Source organism: Lontra canadensis, unplaced genomic scaffold (genome assembly GCF_010015895.1).
Source record: "Lontra canadensis isolate GAN:19392208 unplaced genomic scaffold, GSC_riverotter_1.0 scaffold23, whole genome shotgun sequence".
Lineage (NCBI taxonomy): Eukaryota > Metazoa > Chordata > Mammalia > Carnivora > Mustelidae > Lontra > Lontra canadensis.
In genome coordinates, this window is record NW_022631017.1 from 21,463,904 (window position 1) to 21,491,135 (window position 27,232).

A 27,232-nucleotide genomic window follows, 5' to 3' on the forward strand; every position below is an offset into this window, starting at 1 on the left:
GTCTCTGGAGTCCTTTTCAAAGGGAGCCTCCCACAGCCTTTAAATCCCCCACATTTTATGGTGCAGATATTCAGGATCTGAGGTATTAAGTAAGAAGGAAAGCAAAGCTGACTGGGACAGACACAGAAAAATAGAGTAGCTTCTTTTTTGGATAATCATTATTGGAATTGTCCTGTTATCTGAAATTTTTCTGGTTCAAAGTGATAAACTCAGTCATTTGCAACTGGACATTATGCAACAGATAAAGATGGGGAGTGTGTGTGTGTGTGTGCGTGCGTGCGTGTGTGTCTGTGCCTGCAATGTACAGAAAATACCATTCTACCACAAAGAAATAATTACAAATAAAAATTATTAAAAATAAGCCAAAAAATCATATCCTTGATGGGACTGTTGTCTTTCCCATAATATAAACTCTAAGGAAAACTACTCCTACCTTCAAAATTCCAACACAGGTATGCAAAGTAACTAATAATATTTAATTAAGGAATTAACATGGAAAGGCCAGGTTCTCAGATTCTAATTTTTAGCACTTTAACAAGAAGGTGTATTCATGTTCCTTTCCTTTTGCTTCCGGGCCATTTCATCTCCTCAGTCCTCTCTTCTGGGCTGTATAACCACACCATTGAAGACTTCAGAGAAATACAATCTGAAGCATTGCAAGCTTGCAAAATGGGATGGGTAGGAGCGGTAACCTTCTTATCCCCGTTATTAATAAACACATAAATAGAAGGAAATCCAGTTTAGGGATTATAAATGGAGGAGAAAGAGAGAAATACAAATCTTACTTGCTTTCCAGCAGGGCTTTGGCTATCTTCTAAACCTAAATTATTTGAGCATAAGAATTAGCAAGGTGTTTATGAATCAGGGACTTTTTCAAAGTGACTTCTCAGGGGCTGTGTAAAACTGTAATGCTGTAAAGTATAGTCCTTCGGATATTGTTAAATACAGCTACCTATTAGTTCCTATTAAAATCACTTCGGGGGCTTGTGACTTTCAAATAATACTTTTTCAGTAACGTCTGGAAGCTCATCGACTTCTGCTACTGGAGAAAAGCGGTGGGAAGCCTACCATTGACTAGTAACAGCCCGAGTGTACGCCGCTCAGAAATGCCGGCCCTCCGTTCTCCCATCCCTGGGTGGACCAGAGGCCTTTATTTCCCACTGCCATGGGGCCCTTACCTGCGCTGGGAACAGAGGAAGTAGTGGACCTTCCCCATCTCCCCTAAGACTGGGAAAAATCTTTCCGAATATCATTCTCTGCTCCCTAGACGAGAAACGAAATTGCACAACAGATCTTTTGGAGACTGGGAGACAGCGGGTGAGAGGGTACGCGCGCCGAGCGAGGGCAGTCAGACTAAGGAGAGCACTGCCTGAGGAGTGGAGGAATCTTCCAGAGCCGCAGCAAAGGCTCAGTTTGGACGAAAGCCGCAGCACAACAATTTCCAAAGGGACGGTCCTGAGCGCACACACGGCTGGGTCCTTCCCACTCGGGGCAGGTAACCCGCCCGCGAAGTGACCGTCAGCGCCCACTGAGCTCCTCCGGATCAGTCGCCCGGGAACCAACTGCAGCTACCTTTACTGAAAGAAAGAAAGCAAAGGAGTGGGTGCTCAAGAAAACCGGAAAGAAGCCCGCACACAGAAACCCTCCAGCGATCTGCCTAGGTGGCGAGGGGCGAGCTGCCCTGGGGCCAATCGTTGCGCGCGGGTGCTGGGAGTGAAGGCGCGAGGTAGCAGGGGCGCTCCGCGGGGAGAGCCTGGTGCGCCCAGCCTGAGGTGGTGGAGACCAGCCGGGCTCAGAAGTGGGGGGCGGGCGTCTCGGGCCCGCGGGACTTCGGCCTCAACACTCCTGGCACTAGGGCGCCCACCTCTCCCAGCGAAAGCTGCCTTCTGAGGGGGCTCTTCTCGCCACGCTCTGCCTCCCCCGCTCCCCCCGCTCGCGTTCTCCGCCTTCTTTGCAGTGTCCAGAGATGCTCCGTCGCAGACCCGGGACCCCTTAGGCGCCTCTTCCCGTCCCTCTGCCAAATCGCAACGCCTGTACTTTTCCAGCTCCCTCTTTCCCTCTTGAAATTGAAAGTTATTGAGGTCGCTCAGGGTTGTTGCTCCAGCAGTTTCCTTCCCCGCCCCCGAGCTCCCCCCGCCCCCCGCAGCCATCCCCCCTTCCCCCTCCCTCGTCCCGTCCTTCCCTCCCTCCCTCCCTCCCTTCACCACTGGAGCGGCTCCTACTCGCGAACAGCAGAAGCAGCTCGGGATCTCTCCGCCAACCCCTTGGCCATGGCCGCGGTGCCGACGGCGCCCGCTCCCCTACGATCCCCGGGTCCCCGCCGTTGTCGCCGAAGCCGCCGCAACCTCTGAGCCCCAGGGGCCGCCGCCTCCAGTACCCGCCCGCCCGGATCCTGCCCGCCGCCGCCCCTCACCATGCTACCTGCGGCCGCCCCGGCGAGGCCGCTCGCTGCTCGTGGAACCCTCGCTCGCGGTGTTGACAGCCACCCCTGCGGAACCGCCGCGGTTGAGGGCTCGGACAATTTGAAAATACAGTAGTTGGTTTCCCTGCACCCGACCCGCTTCGTTTGCCATCCCAGCACGCCTATCGGATCTGAGTGGAGAAGTTGTCCGTTGCTTGGGGTCTCCCTCTCTATACGCCCAACACTTACCGATATTTCTAGAACATTTAATATAATTAACAAAAGAAAAGGAGGAAAGGAAAGGAAACATTACTGGGTTACTATGCACTTGCGACTGATTTCTTGGTTTTTTATCATTTTGAACTTTATGGAATACATCGGCAGCCAAAACGCCTCCAGGGGAAGGCGCCAGCGAAGAAGTAAGTGCAGGGTTTTTTCTACACGTTTGCTCCCTCCCGCCGCGTTCACCTGTAGGGTCTCTCTGCCTGTCCTGCGTCGGCCCCCGGCGTCAGCTGTCTTCCCTCCCTGCACCCCACGCCTCCGAGATCCACCGCGTCTTTCACGCTTTCCTCTGCGCGCCCTTCTCTTGCTCCGCATCCTCGCGGGTGCCAGAGCGGGAGGACCGGGCGCTAACGTGGCTCCCGCCCCCTCGTTACTTAAGGTTCGAGGAAGAGTTCGGCTTTTCGTTAGACTAGCTCTAGCTATTTGTGCTTTCCTTCCGTGACTGGGACGGGGGTCTGAAGCCCCTGGCATCCTAGACACCCGGCCCGCGAGATGTCCCCGACCGCTGAGGAAGAGCCGGGGGGAGGAGCGGCCGCGGCGCCGATTCGCCTCGCGTGGCTGCCTAGCTCAGGAAGACCTAGCTCTGGTTGCCAACTGCCCGCGGGCCAGCCGGGGAGCCAGCGAGCGAGCGCCTGCGCGGCGGCTACTCGCAACCACGCACGGATGGAGCAGGAGGGCACGCGGGGCGCTCAGGGTTCGCGTGTCTACGCGCTTGCAGAGCCGCTCGCGATCCCACTGCGGGGAGGGTCTGAGGACCGCCGAACCCGCCGTTGGGAGCCGGAGATGCCCAGTTTCCAGTTACGATCTTGCCTGTCACGCGTGAGCGCTTGCACCGTCTCAGGCTCTTTCAAGGGTCTCCTGGGGCAGACACAGAGTGAGGGTGGGGTTCCCCGTAAGCGCTCAGGCTCGCCTCCTCAACTGCTTCGTATCTCCTGTTACTTGGAAGGTTGGCTTGCGAAGTCGTCTTGAAAACAGTGCCCTAGCTGGGATTAAATGGGTGGGTACCCCAGGGCACCCTCAACCCCGGGTTGGTCTATCTGAAAGGTGGCGTCTTCTAGAGATTCGGAGACAGATGCGAAGGGAGCCTGGCGCGCTGGCGTCTGTGCCCGCGTGGGCAGTCCGTTCGCCAGTAGCAGGGCTGCGGGCGACCCTGGTTCCGGCGCGGGGGGCGCTGGTGGGGTCAGGGAGGGAGAACTCTTCCCGGAGTTCGCGGGACGCAGAGAACGAGGCTACTGCCGTAGCCCCCCAGACCTCCGCCGCGGGGGAGCCAGTGACGCTTGGCGGCAACGGGTCCCGCGCACGGACCCAGTCTCGGAGCGCCGGCGGGCGAAGCCCCTCCCGGCGGGCGCGGGTGCAGCTGCGGGGACACAGCCCAGGCTTGAGTGAGATGGAGATTTAGTAATCGCTTCTCCGCCGCTGTTTGTCTCTGCCCTGTCCCTGGACGTGAGGGTCCCCTGAAAGCTCCCTTTGTGCCACTAGCCTCTGGCAGACAAAGTCTGGCTCACCTGAAAACTGCCTTTAAAAAAACGTAGCTGGGTCCAAGCGCCAGGGTCTCACCACCCCTGGGACCGCGTAGCAGGGGGCAGGAGGGCCCAAGCTAAACATGTCAGGGCATCCGATTTATTATTCTTGGCTTCTGAATGGTTTGTGTTCTTCGTAACTCCTCCATCCACCCTTTCACTCAAGGCAAGAGGCCGCCTCACCGAAGGGGCGGCCTGGGGCTTGAGCCTTGCCCTTGCGCCTTGGTGGTCCCTGCCTCCTCATCTCGCGGGCCCGCGGACACTTCATCTCAGGTCGGTGGGGAGAAGGATGCCGGGTCCAAGGGCAGTCTCCTGCTTTGCAGTGCTCTGACACACTACTTCCTTCACCCCACTGAGGACCCCAGGGCCAGTAGCTACACAATTCCGGGGAGGGGGGCAGGGTCCTGAGCAACAGTGTAGAGGTGCCTCCGATTGTAGTTGGGGGCCCCTGTTTTTGAAGGAAGACATGCGAAAGAAACCTGGCCATCCATTCGTTCCCACCAGCCCCAGCTGCCCAGTGATGCCGCCCCAAGGCTGCGGGGACCAGCGGGATGGCCCATCTCTAGTTTCATACTCCAGAGAAATCGAAGTCAAAAGGCGAACAGCTTTTCCACCTGTCTCAAGGCCAAGACAGAAGCGCCCTCTGATTGTGTAGTGGGGGTGAGGGAGGGAGTGCGTGGCACTGGGTTGAAATTCCAATTATTCTGTGGGAGTGGGGCTGGGAGAGAGCTCCCGTAGCAAGGGATGGATGCTCCTTGCTGCTTCGCCCTTGAGTCGCCTTTGCAGCTGGGTTTGCTGGTACAATCCTGGGAGAGGGGCGACCCCTTGCGTCCTTCGAGGAGACAGACTAGGCTCTTGGCAGGTGCAGTTTGGTTTTTGGAGAATGGGAAGGAGAGATCTTTGTTAAATGTCCAGAAACTCAAGACCAAATTGCATGTGCACATACTTGTCTTTTGGAAATTTCTGAAAGAAACGTATAAGAACTTTGTCCTCCAATGCGGTCTAGGAAAAAAAAAATTAATGAAAGGTAAAGTAATAGTCAAAGGTATTTCAGAAAATAGTTGTCTTTACTTTTTCCTAAAAGAGACAACTAAAGTGAACATTTAAGAGTACCTCCCTTTGGCCTGTAGTTAAATAGCTTCACTTTCCTAAACTTCTAAAATACAAGAGGTAGAAAATTAAGGTGTAAGAACTGTTTTTTCAAAAAAATTTTTAAGTGGTCTCTTGAATGTTTTAGTAGAAACGTTTCTTGCAAAAAAAAAAAGTAATTTGTTTGTGGTGTTCAGTATTGTCAAGTCTAAGGAATCATGGCTAATCCTCAGATGTAGCAAAAGCCACATTACTATTGTCCTGTTTTCCTGAAACACCTGCTATACCATTTGTCTATACTTAGTGAAAACTAGTGATTTTAGAGCATTTTAAACATAAATTTTGCACCTTAAAAATTATCTGTGGAGTTATGGGTGAGTAAATACACAATAACTTTTTACCTATTTGGATTCGAATATAGCTCCTAGAAATGACTAACTTGAACTTATTTAAGATAAAAATGAAATGCAACCCTTATTCAAAATTCCCCAACCAGCAATGTTTTTAGAAGCAAAGTTTGGCTTTAAGTACAGCGTTGAATCAAGAACCCCAAATCCAGTTTTTAACTCACTTCCAGGTCAGTCTTTGCAACTTAGTATAGTCAGATTCTGAATTCCAGACTATCTGCTAGTAAAAGTAAATGTCATACTTGCCATAATGATAATAACCACAGTACCTTACCATTGCACTGAATTTCCCTTGAGTTATACCCTCAGACCCCTAAATAGTAACTTGAAGAGCGGGTATTTGTATTCCCATTTTACAGAGGAAGAATCCGAATAACAGAGGCTAAGTAACTTAATCAAAGCCATACAGCTAGTAGGTAGAACTTGTCTCCTGCTGCTTACGCTACCTGCTGATCCGTCAGAGAGAAGATGTCGGGAATGTTAAGTAATAAGTCTGATGTCTCCAGACCATCATTTATCCACTTTGTTTGAAGAATAAGCTGTTCTGGTTGACCGGAAATTTTTGAAGTGATATTTATATTATTATACATTAGTGACCAATGTCAAAAAATTAAATATCTGATAATAACAGCAATAATTAATAGTAATAGTGCAGCTTGCTAAATATAATAATATTATTCAGTTATTCTGAAGACATTGTAGGATCATATTATTCCAGAAGATTATTGTTAGAAACATCAGATGTCTTTGTAGTATCCTTTTTATCTGATGCCATCTATTAATTGGGTTTTAATTATCTGGGTTCTAGATACACGCAAGTTTTAAAAAGCCATTGTGTGCATTGCAATTACAAAGCTGTCATTGCACAATCTGTGAAACTTCTAAAAATCCTTCATAAAAATGTCTGAAATAAAGGAGTAACAAAATAAGGGAAATAATTTTAATGGTAATAAAATAAAAACATCCTGTTGGAATATATTGTCATTGATCATGACATTGTTTCAGACATTGAGCCATTCTCTGAGATTCTGATACACTCTTGGTAATTGCACTGCCAATTATGGTGAATATCAAGTTAACTATAGGATAAAAAATCTTTCATTCTCTTACACATTTTGTAATATTTAATTTTGTAATATTGTAATATTTAATTTTGAATGGAAGTATGGTTTGGAAATTGGCTACAATGCATTTTCTCACCTGTCTGCTTCAGTTACCAATGTACTTTGTTTTTGAAAGAAACATTAATAGATAGAAGATATGAGTAAAATTTGCTGGAAAAAGAATATTCTGCAACACATCATGTGATGTTTGTATGAACATATCATGTGATGTTTGTATGAGATTTACACTCTTAGGTAGTAATGGCAATATCTAAATACAAACAATTGTAAATTCTAATATATTCACTATTACACCTCAGAGTTATTTTTTTAACATATCCTGTTGTTACACTATTTTAATTCTTTATTACTTCAATAGAAGGATTTTACTTAGAACATTAAGGATGATAATTTTTAAATATTGTCTTTTTTAATCTTAAATTACTCTATGTAAAGTAACTGAGAATATAAGAATGAGTGTGAAACTGACTTAATGTCATCATTTCATTGTTCCTCTAAACATGAAAAATGAACAGTATTTCAACTTATAGGTAGATAGCTTTTGATAAAATCATTTCTCCATTAAATATTTACCCAGAATTTAATACTCCACAAATTAGGTCCCCAGAAAGCAATGAATAGAAATTACAACATGTAGTTAGATTTGATTTTCAAGTTATGGGGAAACCATACATACCACCATACTACAAAACAAATTTATTAGTTGCTGGATCATTTTAAAATATTTAAATCTGGACAGAGATCTCCAGATTACTATTAAATATCTAAAAAATATTTTCCAATTACATGGTTAATCTTTTTTTTTAAAGCAGTTGTTCTTTTAAAGTCTATGTAATGTTGGTGGTATATCATGTGGGATTGTCAGAACCCTAAATAGAGTTAAGACCAAGTGGTCCCTCTGCAATTTTAAGAATGAAGTATCAAAAAATAAGACTGTTTTACATATAGTGATTTCTTAACTCATCTTTCCCCGCTTTATTTAAATGTTTCATTCTCGATGTTGTCCTAACCCTTTTTCCTACTTCCCCGCTATCCACTCATCCCACCCCCCAAAAATCCTTTTCCAAGTAGTGAATTCTTGAAATGCCATCAGAGTGGGTATTATATTTCATGAAATGTAAGAAGCAACTTTGGTTACCATTAGGAAAACATCATTCAGTTCTGAGAGCATGGTAAGGATCATGCAAGACAGTGTGTTGAAATTACGTGTTTTACTTGGTTAGAACTATTTCTTCTCTGAACAGTGCATGGTACATTGGCATGCTTTTGAGAATGAGCATTGAGAAGTGTTGCATCATAAATTATATAGGTTTCTTTTTTACCTTCCTTTTGATTTTGAGGAAAAATGTGGGTTACTTTCTTAATTGTGAATGTTTTCTTCAGGTTTTAAAATGATTGGATTATCTTAAATTTACCATCTGTTGGACAACCCAGTAAGTTCGAAATGCTTTGCAGTTACACCTTAATAAAATATGTAAAGCATAAAATACACATCTGCAAAAATTTACTGACCATTTTTTTTCTATTTAATCCTGTCCACCAGATCTTTCCATTCAGGAGTATTACTAGCATTCTGTTTAAAGTACTTATCCAGCAATACTGAAAAGAGTGGAATGTTCCATTCTCAAGGATTGTGGGGTGCTGAGGATGCTTACTGTCTAAATGCCATTGAGTGCTATGAAATCCCATTTTCTGCTCCAGAGAGTTTTCAACAAGATGAAATTTTAAGTAAATTACCTACATTTTTTTTCACATTTGAAAATTTTGAATAATTTCAAAAATTCATTTTAGAAAATATGGTTACAGGTGCCTCTTATCTGATAAAAGCTTTTCTGCCTTATTTGTAATCTTGGCAAGGGACCTAGTTACCATCTGCTGCCACTAAAATTCTTCTGGAAGTTTTATAGAGAAAACTCAATGGTACTAAAGAATATGATTGCCCAATTAAATATATACTTAATAGCTTTTAACTGTTGTCATGCCTTATGCAAGAATAAAATCCAGTCTTCAAAACACTACCTTATTTTAGGGTTCCATCTGACCTTTAAGAATTTGATGAGTAGCAAGCATCAAAAGTTCATGGTAGGAACTGAGACTTAAGATGCCATTGAGGGAGGATCCCCAGTGTCTGTTGGGAAAAAGTAGATGCCTGTCTCTTCAACTTACCATCTTTTGGTCTGAGAACATAAAAAAGAAGAACTTTTTTTTTTTTTTTTTTAAATTGACAAGTTAGGGCCACGGACAGACAGCTTCCAGAACAGAAAAAAGACAGTCCCAAGACAACGGAGTGTAAAATCATAGCAGACAGCCCAATACTCTTCACCCTCATCCTCTCCCTCAACACTATCCGCTCCAACCTCCTCATAATCCTTCTCAAGGGCAGCCATGTCCTCAAGGGCCTCAGAAAACTCTCCTTCCTCCATGCCCTCCCCCACATACCAGTGAACAAAGGCACACTTGGCATACATCAGGTCAAACTTGTGGTCCAGGCGAGCCCAGGCCTCAGCGATGGCTGTGGTGTTGCTCAGCATGCACACAGCTCGCTGGACTTTGGCCAGGTCTCCACCGGGCACCACAGTGGGAGGCTGGTAATTAATGCCCACCTTGAAGCCATAAGTCACGACTATGACTTAAATAGTCATAGTTAAACAGTTCTTCTAAACTTAGTTTTCTTTTTCAACCAAGTTTAGTGGATGAAGATTGAGAATGCAAGCAAATATAAATATTCCTTTATTATAAGGAATATATATAAAGATTAATTAATAAGAGCTTTATCAAAGTAGAGATGGAATTAATTATGATATTTCTTATTTTTCACAATATCTAGTGCCCCAAAACTATAGCCATTGCACAGTGAGCATACTCAGTCTTTAGCAGGTGCATCTTCTCCTTGGGCTTGGAGTCTCAGGAAGCTGGTTTGGAATCCAGCTAGAGAGATGCTGCAAACCCCCCCACACACACACCTGACAGGCTGTCAGAAGTGGCCTGTACTAGGGTGGAAGCAGCAACTGTGATGACCCAGGTTTAAGATAATAAGGCCCTGTGTGATAATAACAGAGACTGATTGAGCAAGGGAGTATATAGAGCAAGTGATTTATATGGATTCAGGTATTTATATGGATCAAGTGTCTAGGTCTTGGCAACTAATTGGATATGAAGGGAAAAGAGACAGAGACATATTTGGCACCAGATTTTGTAGTGTAAGGACTCAGATCTGGGTGAATGGAAAAGCAATGGAAATAAAAAGATGGGAAGTTAAGGGAAGCAGACTTGGTAGAAACTTATTTTTCTTTTGAGCTATCTTTACTTTGAGGGCCAGCATCTAGTAACTCAGAATCAAAATCTCATAGTATCGGGACTGAAGATAAGTATTTGGGAGTCATATAAGGGGGATAGTTGAATGCATGAGATGAGATAAAATCTAGTGGTGCCACATTTATTATTATTAAAAGTGTTTGCATAGCTTACATTGAGACTCTTACCTGTAGTATCAAAATAAGATTAATTACATTAAGTTACTTTGTCTGTTTTAAAGAGTCTAATGTACCTATCTCAACTGAAGCCTCTCATTTTTGTACTACTCTTTGTACTATATAAGAGACTGGTCCCTAATCATTCCATTTGGATCTAGCATCTACTCATAACAGTGGCATTCTCCTTTCAAGCAGATTTCTCGTGTGCTCTTACAACGAGAGGTTCTGAGGATGGGCTGGCACTTGAAGGAATCCAGTCCATCTGTACAGTGTACATATTCTGTACAGTGTATATACTGTACAGAGATAATCCGTATTACCTCTGCAAGATCCCCACTGAGTAATTATCCAGCCCTAGTAACACCGAGGCCCCATGTGCTCTTTCTCCTCTAATTCAATTTTGGCCTTCTGCATCAGAAGCAGGTAATATTTTCTAGTGTGTTTATCCTCCTAGTTGTCTCTGAGCACTTTGCATTGGCATGGGATTAGATTCAGTAACCTTAAAACATCTTTCTAGAATGAATACACAATAATCCAGTACACTATATTCACCCTAAAATCTGGCCTCAGAAAACTAGCTGGAAAGCATATTTATAATTATACCCCAATATAAAGCACATTCCTGAGAGTAAGTGGTAAAGCAGCCCCCATTTTATAACCACGTAATACAAACCACCACCACACAATATAAAATAACAGAATTTGTGAGATGCTTATTTTAGAACACTGTTTTTTTAACATATGCTTGATAAGTTGGTAAGAAAAAAAAAAAAGAACCTAGTTTCTCATCATTATGTTCTTTTTTCTATACAAAGGGACCTAACAGGTATGAACATAGTAATCAGACAAAGGGCGTCATAAAAGGAAAGGCAGTAGCAGTCACATTTCACTGATAAGAAAGAGACAAAACTTTTATGCCAAAGTGTGTGGAAGTGCCTCCGGGCAAACTGTAGTTTCATGGTTCTCAGAGCCACTGTTATATTCATATATATGTTATTTTACTACTCATTTATATTTATTTGTCAAAGTGAATGTTGAGATACTGGTTATTATTTAAATAACTGCCATGTTTTAAATCACCTGTGAGGGCTAGATCCTGTACTTGACGTTTTCGCAAAAGTTTATCTCATCTAGTCCTCACACTTACCCTGTAAGGATGGTGTCAGTAACCCCATGTTAGTCACCTGAGATGACTCAACAAAGATGTGGTGGACCTGGGATTTCAGCCCAGGTTTGGCTCCAAAGCCTGTGTCCTTCTCTGATTTCTTCACATCTCTTCAACTACTGGGATAAGTACTTAGGGCAGTCGTAGGTTCCTTTTCTCAAACCCCACCTCACCTTTTCTTTCCCTTATTCTCTCTTTGCTCATTCTTTCTTCCTCCTCATTTAACAAACCACAAGTGTTTCCCAAACATTTACTACAGAGGTTGCTTCTGGTATTCTAGTACATTCTCCCGTTTCTCTTTCTTTTTCCCTGCCCCTTTGATCTTTTTCCTTAAACTTACCCTATTGATTGTTTTTAAATATAAGAAGTTGCTGATTTTCTTCCTTAGAAGCAATAGAATAGCACATTTTATAGGAAATACTGCAAGACTATTCTTCTCATCTTCCCTGTGCATATCCAAGAGAAGATTAACTTAGGCATGAGGATGTGGCAAAGTCTATAATTTCACAGTTAAATATCAAAATCCTTCTATGTAATTTATAACCACAATAGCTATTTCACTGGCTAGTTTTTGTTTTCCAGAAAAGTCATCTTTATGGTGCTTCATAAAATCTGCTATTTATATTACTTTTACCATGAGTATTAAAAGTAACCTCCACTCCAAATTCTTTCTTTATAGGCCTTGGTACAGTGATTTTCAACCCTGATTTCAAATTAGAATCACCTGGGGATCTTTGAAACAAAAAAATAACACACACACACACACACACACACACACACACACAAAACAACCAAAAAGACAGACTCCACCCTTAACCAAATGAAACAATCTCTGGGGATGTGGCCTGAACATTTGTGTTTTCATAGGCAGTCCGGATGATTTTGCACCCAAGACTGAGAACTACTATTGGACCCTTAATTCAAGAATAACTATTATAGCTGGGCAACTGTTAAATACAATGCCAGTTTCATGGGGGTTAGACAAACAAAATGGACTTGTGTGGGGTGTGTTAAGAGATGAGATATAACATCATCTGAGCAGATAGTAGTTTAAAATATAAAGTAGTCCGATAACCTCGTATTGTTTATCAGTAGAGTATTGTTAAACTTGTGGCACTGACCAGTGCAGACAAGATTGTCTGATAGGGAATTGTCTCAGCCAGAGAGTCTAAGAAAAGAGAGCAAAGTGCACACAGTAAGACATGATACTGAGTTTAACAGACACTGACTTCCTAGGACAAGAGCATTGCGACTGGGCAAGGTGCAACCAGAGGGGAGTGTGCTTGCTGCTGAACCCTCCCGTGGCTGAGTGAGGCACTAAATGGATAAAAGATGGGGTATAAGCCATACCAAAATTTTTTTCAAAGCTACTTAATGATAAACAACTGTTCTCAGGTCTTACCAGATGATTGGTAATGTGCCCCAGAGTACTCTTTGTCTTCAGAAAACATGTCATGGTTAGAAAACTGCGTAACAAGAAATAAACATTCTTTTCTTTTATAGTTTCTACAATTCCTGACTGACTCCAGACTGACTACTGTTGATCAGTAAAACTACTATAAATAACGTAGTTTTAACTCCATCTCAATGGGTTAAGTTTTGTGTGGTAGGTTGTTTATTTGTGAACTTACTGCTTTTACTCCTCTCCTAATGTGCTCTCCTTTGGGTGGTTATCTTCATCACGTCTCATTTATTATTCTTTCCTAGTCCACGAAAGATTTCCAAACCTTGTCGTAAACCAGGGAAATCTCCATGTAAAAGCAAAGTGGAAGTCTGGGCTTCCTGTCAGACTTAATTCTGCTTGTTAAGGGGGCTCCTTGGGAGAATTCGGGTTCTAGTGAGTCACTAGGCCAAATCCCAATAACCACAATTGCCAAAAGTAATTAGACTGAGGAAAGCCAGGCTCCTGGGGAGGAGGGTCATCACAGCACACTTAAGCCATTGCCCCGTGGTCAAACCTAGTTACTTGTCCCTAAGGATTGGGAGCAATCATGAGTTATGGAGAGCAGGAAATCCACCAGAAAACAATGCTTTTCCACCAGTTTTTTTCTTCAATAGATTATTCACCTTAAGCAGGCAAGAGATCAAAATATGCCCCTGTTATACATGCACAGTTCATGTCACCATCATCTTAACAACCACTTTGTCTGCCTGCAGGGGGGGCAAATGCACACGTGCAAAATTCCTGCTATCTCCAGTTGCAAGTTCTCTCCTCCCTCCCTCAGTAGATGAAAAGAACCTAAGGAATTTAGTCTAAGGCTTTGTAAGAGAGGTGTCTGATTAGGATGGGAAGGGAAGAGATCCCTGTAAACATCCTAAAGTCAGTTCAGATATAGTATTACTGAAGTAACATTTGGAAATAAGAAAATTGTAGTACATTTCCAGGACAAGGGTTCTAAAACCTCCAGAGCTCAGAAAGGGCCAAGAGTGTACTTAGGATTTCTTGTACTGAAAAGAATACCATTTAGAAACATGATGCTGTAAGTAGCTAAGGAGAAGTTATCAGTAAGTGGTGCTCTAATTTTAAACTTTGAATATGTTAGAAATTAGAAGATTGTTAAACCTTTTTATAGGAATAGATTCATACAGCACAAATGCATCTGTGCTTAATAACCTAAGTGAAAATCCGCCTTTGAAACTACTGGCATTGCCTCAAACATCCAGAAAAGATACGCTGTCTACCTCATGTGAGGTATCCCACTGTTCAGTGCCCTTAAATGTGGTAGGTTCAAATTCCTTTATAATTCAGAATAATTTCAGTGTATTTCAATATTCCTATGACTTTGGGTCACTAGCTCTTTTTGTTTAAACATGTGGCTGGGTGATATTGTTTATCTTAAGTCCACAGAGAGGCAGGCAGTCAGATTCTTTTTCTGACCAGCCTTCTGGGGCAACTGGCAATCTCCAGGTAACATTTGGCTAACAAACCCTGACCTCCTGTGCTGTGCACACTGAAGAGTTACAATGACCAGCAGTCAATATGATATCACCAGTTTAGTGGCACTATGTATTTGATTTTCTTTGGTCTTGAATTTGACCCTGAGACAGACTAAGAAAAGGAGATTTTATTTTTTAAAGACTTAGCAGCAAGACTGTAACCTTTAGGGGTGCCTGGGTGGCTCCATCAGTTAAGCAATTAAGCGTCTGCAGCGCAGGTCAGGATTGGGATCAAGCCCCACGTGTCTTACGTGTCTCATTGGGCTCACTGCTCAGTGGGGAGCCCGCTTCTCCCTCTGCCCCTGGCCCCTGCTCATGCTCACTCTCTCTCTCTCTCTCTCAAATAAATAAGTAAAATCTTAAAAAAAAAAAAAGACTGTAACCTATATTTACTTGTGTCATTACTTTTTGGTGGCATATCATTTCTGCCAGGAAATACAAAAGATACAGACAAATGGTGCTTGGCCACAAACTATATGAACACATACTGAGCTGCTGAAGATTTGTTTCTTACAGAATTCAGTCTTGCTTTACCAATTTATGATGTATTTGTTGATCTAAGTCCAAAAGGACCTTCATTACTGTTTGGTAACAAGAGAAAAAGCCCACAGGTGGCATCTTCAGCTCCTCTGCCCTCCATTTACCCAGTCACTTCTTGTCATCCTCATGATAACTCTTAAGCCCCTTATACAAAGAAAGGGCAATCTCTCTTTCCTATAGTACATTTCCAAGACATCCACCCAGCTTTCCAGTTCTGTTCAGAGCTTGATGCAGATCCAAGCTGCAAACATAAATCAGTGGGATTCCCTTCGAGGCCATTTACACTTGCAGGATCATGTCGATGCATACTTGACCCTAGTATCAATAATCAGTAGCATGTGCCATTCCACCCAGCATTGTGCCTCCAGGACCCAGCCCTGATTCATGTGTGTTTCCAGACTTGTGAGTGTTATGTGTCCATACCGCAAAGTTTAATTTCTAATAGACTAAAGGAGAGTTCTAGAAGAAGGAGCTCCCAGCCATTTCAGGCTACCACGGCCATTTTCAGCAACCATGTGGACTTCTCACTGACATTTCAGAAATTCATTAAAAACTGCCTCTGATTTTAATATAGTGCCCATACTATAATAGAGAGCTTTTAATCCCAGAAAGCTTTACGTAATAGTTTTTAACCAAACCTCCTAACAGGCTGAGGGGCAAAAGTGCTACCGTTCGTCAGGTAAGAACATGTTTCAGTTGATACTTGCCAAGATGTTCCAGTGCAGGATGTTTTCTCTACCCTTCCTAGCCCCAAATCACTTCCTCAAATAATCTCCAAATTCCAAACCAATACGAAGATGAGTTGAACAGTCTTAATTTTAGAATCTTCCAAAGAAAAAAATAAATACACAGACAGCTGAGTTAATTTATAAAACACTGCTGCATTTATGTTGGCAGATTTCAGTTCTCTCTTGTCTGAGTCTTGCATGTTAACTCTTACTCAGCAGCTCATGTGAGCAGCAAGTCATTTCTATATATTAAGCACCTTGGGAGCCATTGAACAAAATAAGTTCGGTGTTTCTTCACACTTCTTGTACACATTTCTTTTCTCATACACAATTTATTTGCTGGGTGGCTGAAACCTAATTGATCCCTTTAAACCTGAAGCAAATGGAGAGTCATTTTTACAAGAAGAATAAACAAAAGTGGCTGTTGAGATACTTGACTTGAATTGGGCTACACACTGAAGTACCTTTTTGTTAATATAAACCCTTCATATTCTAGCAAGTGGCTCCCTGAAATTCTAGGGCTGCTTAAAATTATAGGGACCAGGAATCTCCCTTCCCCCGTGCCAGTTCCCTGCTCCTGGGAGCATGCCAGCAAGTTTGCAGGATTCATTCTGACAACTGTTCTGGTGTAAATATTTAGAGAAATCCTTTCCATTAGAAATTAAACAAAGTGTAAGTAGCTGTTCCTAAATGATAGATCTTATTAATGTTTGCAACAGCAGGCTTTATGCTGTCTGATGTACAGACTCCAATATACTGGAAAAGACTAAGGGTAAAAGAATCAAGACAGGAATTACATATAACTGTACCAAATGTGAACTGCAAAATTTTATTTTAACTTATCACTATAGAGATGTGGTTTCATTTGCACAGAATATAGGGGAAATGAGTTAATTTAAGTTAAAAATAATAAAAATTTGCTACTGGTATTCTCAGGGTTTAAAAAGATGGGGGTATCAGTGATTACAGCTCTCTTTATCAACATGTTCAAAAGCAGTTCTTACCTATTTCTCCATGTCCCCTCCAAAATAAAGTAATACATCTGAGATCCTACCTTACATACGCTCTAGTTTCTCTATTATTATTTAAAGACTATGAAGAGGGGTAATGGCTAGGCTCTGGTGCTTACATCAAATATCACTTTTTAAAATAGGTTGGTACCCTAGCCTCAAGGGGCCAGAGCTCCCCCATGTTCCACTCTGCCCCTTCCTGTTTGCATGGTATTTTCAGGTATTTATATGTACTAGGGGATAACATAGCTAAGTAATTGAAAGCATCAGAGGCTTCATTGACTGAATTTAAAATTATTTATATACTATTAATGAATACTATGATACTTGACTAGAAAAGGTGTATATTCTTTTGACTAGTTATTATTTCTCCCTACCTTTGATGATTTAGAGCCTACACTAAAATCTAAAAAGCCTTGAATTTTAATTCACTTCCTTTATTGTTGTCACTATCTCAGATTTCTCATTAGTATATGCCGTTTCCTTTCTTCATAGGAATAGGATTTTTTTCTTTTTACATAGGATTTTTCCTCTCTGTGGAAAAGCACTCTAGAAAAAAAGATGCTATGTAAATAATGTTATTAAAATATCTACAATGAGATTTTACTTTTCCTTGTTTTGCTTCAAATGTGTAATGACAATCATTCACTGCTGAGTCTTCACCTGAATCCCATTTGAATCCCAAATTTATCCATAATTTATCAAAGAAAATAATAAAAAGAAATTTAAGGAAGAAGAAATGGAAACTTCATAAACTTAATTGCAGAAGAATAACATCTTTCTGATTGCATTTTTCAGATACAGATCTTCTGGAGTTTGGAATATCATTCAAGAAATCCCATGTTAGGGGGCAGATGGATTGATTTCTAATAACATTCTGCTGTATACTTTAGATAAACCATTTATTTAGTCTATGATTGCATTGCTCCCACTATAAAATGAGAGTCCTGATCTTTTACTTATCCGAAACCAAGAGACTGATCTCAGAGTCCCCCCAACAGGAAAATCAAAGAGCTCTTCCTTTTCCTTCTTGTAGCATGTTGTACCCTTAGATAGTTGTCAGTCAGAACTTCAAGAATGTGGAGTTAGGGCTTCAATTCAAAAGTGTGAGTTTTTCTTTATACTTTCATAGAGTTTTTTAGACGATATTTTTTTAAAGCCAACAAGTGAAAACGAAATTCTTTTGGGAGAAAAATATGAGGAAAAATTGAAATTAAACTTGGTCCTAATTAAAACAGCATAACTTCATTCAGCAGTGATTTATTGAACATTTAGTATGTGCTAAGATTACATAAGTCAGCACAGCACACATCAAACCTACCTTTGGGGCATGTCACAGTGTTTAAAGAAAGAACATTTGAACCTAGAATTAAACATTATTTGGCTGAAGATAAATCAGAGCTGTTAGATATTCTTTCTAAGTTGTATAACATTTCTTTTTAAGGCTTGTTTAAACAGAATTGGAAATTAATGAGATGGTTTACAAATGAGCCAATGCACACCCAGATTTTTCTCTGGAAAACAAGGATACCAGATAGCACGTGAGGATGAGGCAGGAAGGTGGAAGGAAGATCAACAGAAAACACTGGAATTTATTGGGCCTCCCAGTATTATCTTGTCTGAAAATTTATGACCAATGGATAAGAGTCATCGTTCAGCATGACGTCTGTGACAATCATAGGAAGTATGCTATGCGTACTATAAACGTAGTTGGCATTGTTAGGTAAAGCTTGTAAGGGAATGACATAGTTTGGCTGAGCAAATTTCCCTTTTCAGCACATTGACTAATTTCTATAGTTGAACTTTCCATACTAGTTCACCAACTGGAATTACTTTTACCAAACAAATACTAAAATATTGTGTGTTTAAAAATAGTGCATTTTTGTCCATCTCACAGAGGCATTTTTCAAACCTTTCATGTCAACCCCTTGACCACTACATGGGACATAGTTTCCAGACTGCTTGAAGCACCACTTTGGCAAACACATATCAACATGTTTTTGGATTTCTTATGTAAGTGTGTTGATGACCTTTCCTAACATCAACTGATAGCTTTAAAGAGGTCAGTTGCCAGAATTCAGAGCCTTGAAAATAGCACGTTCCAGTTCTTTTCTGTATGTTATTACTAACTTGTGAAAGCCAGGTGCTTTTATGTGTATTATCTCTTGTAAACCTCACAACATATTTTAACTGTTTTAAAAATGAAGAAACTGAGGCCCCAAACCATTAAGCAACTGACCAAAGTGGCAGCCAGCAATGGTAGGCATAAGAGTATACCCAGATCTTCTGGCTCAAAGGACAGCTTTCTCATTACGCTCTGCTTTTCATCAAGAAGACAGTGAGGGAGGTTTAAATGAGGGGGAGTCCTCTCTACAGCTGAGAGGGTACTACAAATGGCTCCTTAGACAAGAAATGAGGTTGAGAGAGAGTAAACTGAGCTGACAGAAGTGGTTACTTGGGAAGAGCAGTGAGAAGCCTTTAAGCCATTTTTAAAGCAGGGGCCTGATAAAATCTTAACGATTCTTCCTAAAAGATCGCTCTAATTGCTAAACGGTAGCAGTAGTCTTGGTGGGAAGTGGAAAGATGTGATCTCTCTGAGCTAAGGATGTAGAATCCATAGGGAGGAGTGGTTGGAGTTGAGGGTGAGTGGGGCTTCTAGAATCTTAGCTTTCGGAATGGTTTGATGCCATTTGTGTCAATAGAAAATATTAGAGAAAGAGCATGTGTTTAGTAGGTAAGTAAAACAACATGTTTTACTAGGTAGGAAGATTTTGGTGAGTAGTGTATGCAGCATAATCCCCTCAAATTATTTAAGGAAAAAAGAGTCCAGGGAAGTAGGTAGCTGACTGTAGTCGTTTTGTAGTGGACCCGAGAGTAGAAACAAATCCCTTGGCCATTCTGTAACACCAAAGGCCACAGAGCAGATAGGTTCACAGGATGGCCTTCCAGAGACATGTTCTCTGGCTCTTCTGGCAATCTGATTCTTATTTGTTTAATTAATGGTCATTTCAAAGAGAATTTTCTGCTCACTGGATCAACACTTACTTCACAATCTCCTTATTTCCTTACTCCATGAGATCCAAATCTAAAAAGTTAACTATAACCTGTTACCCTAGTCTAACATGACTCATGACAGGGCACAGTTTTAAAACAACAAACCAGTTACACATATTCTCGTCAAATACACTTGTCAGTTTTCTCATCAAATGTATTCCTAGTCTGTTCTTGGGAATGATTAGATTCCAATCTGGCCCTAGTTGGTCAAGTATCACTTACGCCCACTGTTAACTATAACATATCAATATAATTTTGCACAGTTTATGAACATTGTCTCATTTGAGTTTTTCAGCACCCCCTGAAATGGGTGAGCAGGTTTTACCATTCTTGTTTTATAGATCAAGCTTAAAGATGTTAAGTGATTTGTATAGTGTCACAAAGCTAGTAAATTTGAGCAGAACTCAATCTCAAATTTCTGAAAGGGACATATTTGTTTTGTTTTACTACAGTTCATGGCCTTTTCCTTTGTGACCACGATCCCTATTTATCTCCTGTGAAGTTCCTCCTATTAGTATAATTTCCTTGGTGTGTGACAATAAAAACATGTAAATTAGGGGAAATCTCTATTATGGATTACAGTATTCTTACTGGCTGACAAGGTGAATTGGTGGATCATTAAGGTCCTTTCCCTTTAAATATCCATGTGTGAGCCCATCCACAGGAAAACAGATGCTGAGGGAAAAGGCTGCTAAATAAGCCATTTTAAAGACTGAACAAAAATGCCACCAAGTCTAAAAATAAAATTTAAGCCCATGGCTCCCCTAATGGTCCTTATAAACTAAAAGAAACCAAAAATAGAGACTCGTAGTGATATACATTTGTCCCTCCTTATCTTCAGGGAACACATTCCAAAACCCCCCAAGTGGATGCCTGAAAACAGGGATGGTACCAAACCCTATATGTACTGATTTTTTTCTACACATACCTACCTATGTTAAAATTTGTAAATTAGGCACAGTAAGAAGTTAAACAGTAATAACTAATAATAAAATAGAACAGTTATAACGACATACTGTAATAAAAGTGATGTAAATGTGCTCTCCCTCAAAATATTTTATTCTACTCTACGCCCCTGCCTTCTTCTTGTGATGATTAAGATGACAAAATGTCTACATGATGAGATGAAGTGAGGCAAATAACATAAACATTAGGCTACAATAGACCTTCTGACACTATGTTAGGAGGCTCGTTTGCTCCCAAAATATGGTTTCCACAGATAACTGAAACTGAAAAGCAAAACTTTGGAGAAGGGAGAGGACTACCAAAACATTCTGTTAAATGATTTAAAAAAAGACCATTCCTATTTTGCTATTTCATCATCTATAATTAGTATTTTTGTTAGTATAGAATAATGAGGGGCGCCTGGATGGCTCAGTGGGTTAAAGCCTCTGCCTTCGGCTCAGGTCGTGATCTCAGGGTCCTGGGATCGAGCCCCACATCGGGCTCTCTGCTCTGTGGGGAGCCTGCTTCATCTTCTCTCTCTACCTGCCTCTCTGCCTACTTGTAATCTCCCTCTCTATCTCTGTTAAATAAATAAAGTCTTTAAAAAAAAAAAAGAACAACGAATTAGGTTTCTGAAATCGGCTCCCTAATAAAAATTGATCAGTGCATTTTCTGGTGGTACAGTGTCCAAACCAGCATGCCTGTCGGGGGTATGAAGCAAAATGAGCCATGTTGTGTCTCTTTTTGTAACAAAAGGTTTTGGTTCTGTAGTCTCAATGTAGAGTGATTGTTTTTATTTAAGAATTTATTTGAGAGAGAGAGAGAGAGAATGAGAGGGGAGAGATTAGAGGGAGAAGCAGCCTCCCTGGTGATCAGGGAGCCCAATGTGGGACTCAATCCAGGGGCTCCAGAATCATGACCTAAGCCAAAGGCAGTTTCAGTTGCTTAACCAACTGAGCCACCCAGGCATCCCTAGAGTGATTATTTATAATGGACCACAGGAAAATATGTTTTATCTAGTGAGGAAGGCAGAAAGCCAGAGGAATACTTGGCAGGTGTCTTTGCTCCTACTCTGGGCAGTTTTCCTGACTAACTTCACAGGTCCTGTCTCCCCAGTGACTGTCACCTGAATTGAACATCAGGGATCTCAAACTCTGGAAAATGTAATTGGATATTGATGCCATAAGAAACTAAGCTTAGCTCCAGCATTTGGCTCTCTGGCTTTGGAAAGAGCTCAGATTCCAAACCTAAATTCATGCATGCTCAGGTGTGATGGCTGAAATGCTGGGTTAGAAGAATCTCCACAACTTTGTTTTCTGAATTCCTATAATATATGAACGTTCCCTAGAATTCCACCATCTTTCAAAACCGTAATGTTTCCTTGTTATCTTCACAGTAAACTCCCTAGCCTGCTATTCATGCTCCTGATGTTTGGTCTTAACTTTTGCTCCCCTTTATTTCTGTCCATAAATTTTATGTTTTAGTGAAATCAAAAAACCTCTGAAGAGTGCCACCAAGGCTAGGTGATCCTTCCTTGTGAAGGCACCAAATTTCCATAAGTCTCAGCTCTTGATTTTGGATGGGTTTATTTTTTATAAAACTAAGGGATTTATTTGTTCTATGTGATTTATTATGAACTCATCAATATGCATAGTCCTGGGCTATCTCTTTGGGATAAAAAGGGAGAAAAGACAAGTCCAGCCCTTAGGACCTCAATATAGTCATTTTTTCCTGCTTTTTTCCTTTCTTCAGGCTCCTGCCTTCTAATTGGATATTTTTGAATCCCTGTATCTCAATCAATTACATCATTTTGTTCCTGGTCTCCCCACTTAGAAACACAATCAACATTTGTTATTCCTTTGTTTACCCATTTATTAGTTTTTTTTCATTTGCCTGTTTAAAATTGATTGTCAAAACCTTGCCCGTTCTTCTTGGGAGATAACTTTAAAATCCATCCCCTCTTTTCACATTACTCCCATTAGTGCTGTTCTAATTCAGCCAACAGCAGTGCCAGGCATCAAACATAACATAACATCCCATTAACTTTTAGTTTCCCCTCCCCAGAAATTCTTCTCTTTGTCATCAGAGTATTTGCTTAAAACCAAATTAAATCATGTTGCTGACTTGTCTATAAACAGTTCCTGCAAGTTCTATGAAAGATTAAATTCAAGCCCCCACCCAGTTTCCCCATATTTCTCGAAATCCAGCTCGAACGTCAGGATTCCCAAGTAGGTGGTTCCATATGGTTAGTTGTCTCCTTTCTGCTAAGGCCTTGTACATAGTATTTACCACACTGGCTTTACTCTGTTTATGATCTCTCAGCATACTTCAGACTCCTAGGTTTTATCCATCTTTCCATCCAAAGCACCAAGCACTATTTAACAAACTCTCTTAAGGAAAAAGGAGAAAATGTATTGGGTGTGCTCTGTGGTACTAGAACTTCCTGAAAGACAGGCAGGTTTATGTTCAAAATAGGGAGATGTTTTAAGATGTTCAGTATGTAGAGATGCTATAAAATAATTATACTGGCTGCCCCCAAAACACAAGATTTGTTTTACTAGACATGATTAAATGGACTCTTCTGGGGAGGCTGTTTGAACTAAATCCCTCTAAACTTCCAAAGTTTTATTAACTTGATGTTAATTAACTATGTGGTCCACAGTGTTCTCATCTGAAACTAGAAAAGGAAGAGCTCTAAAATCCTTTTAAGTTCCACAGTTATATTCACCGTTCTCCCAAATCTTCTTTATGTATTCATGCATAACACTCTTGCTCCCAACACTGTCTTCTTCCCTTTCTATTTGTCAAAGTTCTTTTCCTTCAAGTCCCATCACTGTTACTGACTGCTGTCTGGCATCTTCACATACCTTAGCCGTCCGCAACTGCCCCTGCCTTGGAATTTCTGCTGTGCTACGATTTCTAGTCTGTATATTGATGGGCCTTAAAAAATAAAAAGACTGTTTTACCAACTGTATTATAGGCTTCTTGGAGACCATGTTTTGTTTCTGAGTCCCTGGAAGAGTTATCGCTGAATAAATACTTATTTGTGAAAATGGCAAGGATGTGATAACTAAAAGTAGGGTATCTGTATCACCTGTGTCACATTCACCTGAAGTGCTTCTTATAGATGCACTTATAGATGCACCTGGGCCCACCACTTCATTCCTGAATCAGAATTTTTTAGAATGAAACCTATGCATTCACATTATTAAAAAGTACTCTGGCTCAGTTTTATACACAGTAAAATTTTAGACCCTTACTGGCAAAGACTGTCAGGTTCTTTATACCATTCTGGTATCATTTCCATGGCACACCTTACCTCTTTCGGTATGTTTGAGCAGGTCCTTGTCTTCAGTGGATTGCTAGAGTCCCAGAGGACTTCTTGCCCAGAATGTGGGTGAGAGCACCATATCTGATGCTCACTAAAAGCTGCATCTGTGATCCTTCAAAAGTAGTCTCTTATTATGACTGTTAGTGAGTCCTTGGCTCTCCAAATTTCCCCAAATCTGTGTTAGAAGAAGCATCAGCATCTGCCCTCTCTCCAGCCTCCTTGCTTGAAGGTTTTTGAGTCATTATTGACTGAAGCTTCACAGCTGCCTTGAATAAGAGTGGAACTAGTACATGGTTATACTTAGTACTTCCTGGGTAAAACGAAATGCCTTACGCATCCTGACTTGTTTCGAGTGCCTATAAGAGTGCTAGGTGCTTACATGTGATCCCATTTAATCTCCCTAGTACCTATCAAGTAGATATTCCCACATTACAGATAAGAAAGCTTAGGTTCAAAAAGCAACTTGTGTCTAACCAGACTGTGAACTCCTGATACAGATGATTGGTTTAATTCCTCTTCAGGTGGTCATCCACGGTGTGTGGATGTTGGAGAGTTTAATTGTCTAAATAAGTAGCTGAATAGAGAGATAAATTTTGGCTATTCAGCTAGTAAATCTCAAAACTCTGTTTGAGTCCGAAGCCAGCTCACCACCTCCCAGTCCCTATGTTCCTCTGGGAAGTGTGCAGGACCCATTTCTAGATGAGATGGTGATGCCGTAAACCACGCCCATGAAGTACAAAAATGAATCAAATTCACAAAGGTGTGTATCAGCACCTTCTGCTCTGTCAGCATTTTGTGACTCTAGGAGAAACATCCACTTATTTTTCCTGCTCAGGATTTTAGATGGGTCGCATAAAGCTGGATTTATTTAACGGTATACCCACTATTTTCACATCTTCTTGTGCCTGTTAAAATACCGCAAGTCTTTCGCCTGCTGTCTGCTTATGCTAAGACCTCAGCCATCAATATGCTACTTCAACATGCTATGTGGCAAGAATATCCGAGTTTATTCATCATATAACAAAGTCGAGTTTGTTTTTAGCACAAACTGAAGTTTGTTTCATTCAAGAATGCAAACTTAGTAGTTATGGAATAACACACATGCAGGTTCATTACCATTAAACTATCACATTTTCTGTTTATGTTGATTTCTAATTAATTCTCTCCTTAAAAAAAAAAAAAAAAAAGGTTGGGGGGGAATGGCTCACTCAGCCAGACCAGAGCACATAATGATTCCCACTGTTGGATGAACACTGTTGGATCTGTCTCATGAAAAATGCTGTTATTACCACCCACTAACTCATCAACAGGTCCTGGCTCTCTATGGAATCTGGGTCTTCATTACCCCTATCCACTCCCTCTTGTCCTCTATTCACCTCCACTTGGGAACATGGCCACTTGGAAAAAGGGAAGCTTTCCCTCCCTTAGCAACAGCTGGAGATGCTGATTCAGTACCTTACATTTTACACCCGTAGCAGGGTGCATTAACCTTGTGATAAATTTCGACTTGTGGTTGGGAAAAAAAAACACTGTTTTTTGGTTGTACAAAATGCTTTCTGTTGCAGTGTCAACAGCAGAATCAACTATAGCTATCTGGTAGGTCACAGGAAAACTAATATGGTTTTCACTACTTTTGAAGAATCAACTTTGGAATTAGCCCACAAGCTATTAATGTATTTAATGGATAAAAGAACATAACATAGACATTCTAAAAGGAAGATTAGAAATGAAAACAGTAATGTTGTTGCTGTCAGTTACCTAGACTTTGTCAATGTTCATCACTAATGGCAAGAATTCAGGAAAATACAGAAACAATTATATGCAAGATTGCAAAATGTTTTATTTTTTATTCTCCTTATTTGTTCTTATAACCTCTTATATATTTCATAATTTTCCTGTGTCTCTTTACCACCACCACTATCCCCTCCACACACACACTCCAGGAAAAGAGAACAAAAATGCAAAACTCCGAAGCAAACTAAAATTACTGCTTGAGAAAGGAGAAACAAAGGAGAAATGAAATGTTTCCAAGAGCAAAGAACAAGTAGATTGATGCACAGTCTCTTCAAAGATTAGAATCTGACTATAAATCTCTATGTTGTCAGGCTAGTCAGAACATTCTCCTCTAATACAAAATTTGATAAAACAACATGTGTTCAAGGAATACAAGATGCTATTTCCATTTCATGATCCATAAAATTAACAAAAATTAAAGTGAATGATTATGTTGGGCAAAATGTGTTCTTTCCTTTCGTTCTGATATTCACTTAGCAATGCAGAATCTAAATACAGTTGGCATGTAATCCCAGCTATTTACCTTGGTCTGCAAGGACCTGTCTCTACCCTCCTTCTCTAAACTCATCTCTTACCATTCACAGTGCTGCAGTTTCATTGGTTCCCCTTGTGCTGTTGCTTCTGCCTGGTTCTTTCCCATAGGCTTTAAATCCTTTCCCTTGCTGGTGCTCCACCTGGAGTACTCTCCCCCCTTAGCTTTTCATAGCTGACTCCTTCCCTTTCTCCCAATCTCAGCTAAAGGGTGACATTCTAAAAAGTGCCTTCCCTGACCCCTGTATTGAAAGTAGCTCCCCACAGTTATTCCCTGTCTTATTCACCTATTTATTTTGCTCAATATCCATCACAATCTTTAAGCATTTAATTATTTACTTGCTTATTAACTGATTGACATCATGAGATCAGGAACGCGATGTCTTGTTCACTCCTACATTTACTACATCATGTGTAGAGTTAGGGTACATGGTGACTTACCAGAAATTTTTGTTGAAAACCTTAATCATGGTTTTCACAATGTGTATACGATGCAGCCCACTTTCATCTGTCTTTCATTTCTAGTCCTACTTCTGTAGCCTGTGGAGAGACAGAGCACACCCCTTGGCCACCAAGTTGGCATCTAGCTACCAAATATTCATCATAGCTTAGATTTCAGGAATTCTATATCTGCCATCATTTGCTAGCCATTTTTATAATATTTTGAGCTGGCTTGATTTTAGTGGAAAGTCTAGCTAATTGCTATTTAATGTTAGGTCTGTTTTATTGCTGTGGTTTTATTTTAAAGTATTTATAGAATATAAATATTAGACTCCCTTCAGGAAATTATTATTCAGTAAGAGAAAGAGAAAGATTTTCCAAGTTCTCAAAGAAATAGTTTCCATTAAAAACAGTATGTTTCCCCACATAATAATGGTGGAGCCCTAACGGGGTTGTATTC

General features: G+C 41.0%; 1 protein-coding gene and 1 pseudogene across 1 annotated transcript in view; one reads left to right on the forward strand and one right to left on the reverse strand.

Moving 5' to 3' along the window:
* Positions 1–328: 328 nt before the first annotated feature.
* LOC116870567 lies at positions 329–3,154 on the reverse strand (annotated as a pseudogene).
* Positions 2,205–27,232, forward strand: part of RSPO3 (R-spondin 3) — an 88,302-nt gene continuing 63,274 nt past the window's right edge. The window contains exon 1 of the mRNA XM_032862481.1: positions 2,205–2,820. Coding sequence (XP_032718372.1) covers positions 2,724–2,820 — 97 coding nt within the window. The 5' untranslated portion in view covers positions 2,205–2,723. The remainder of the gene's footprint in view (positions 2,821–27,232) is intronic.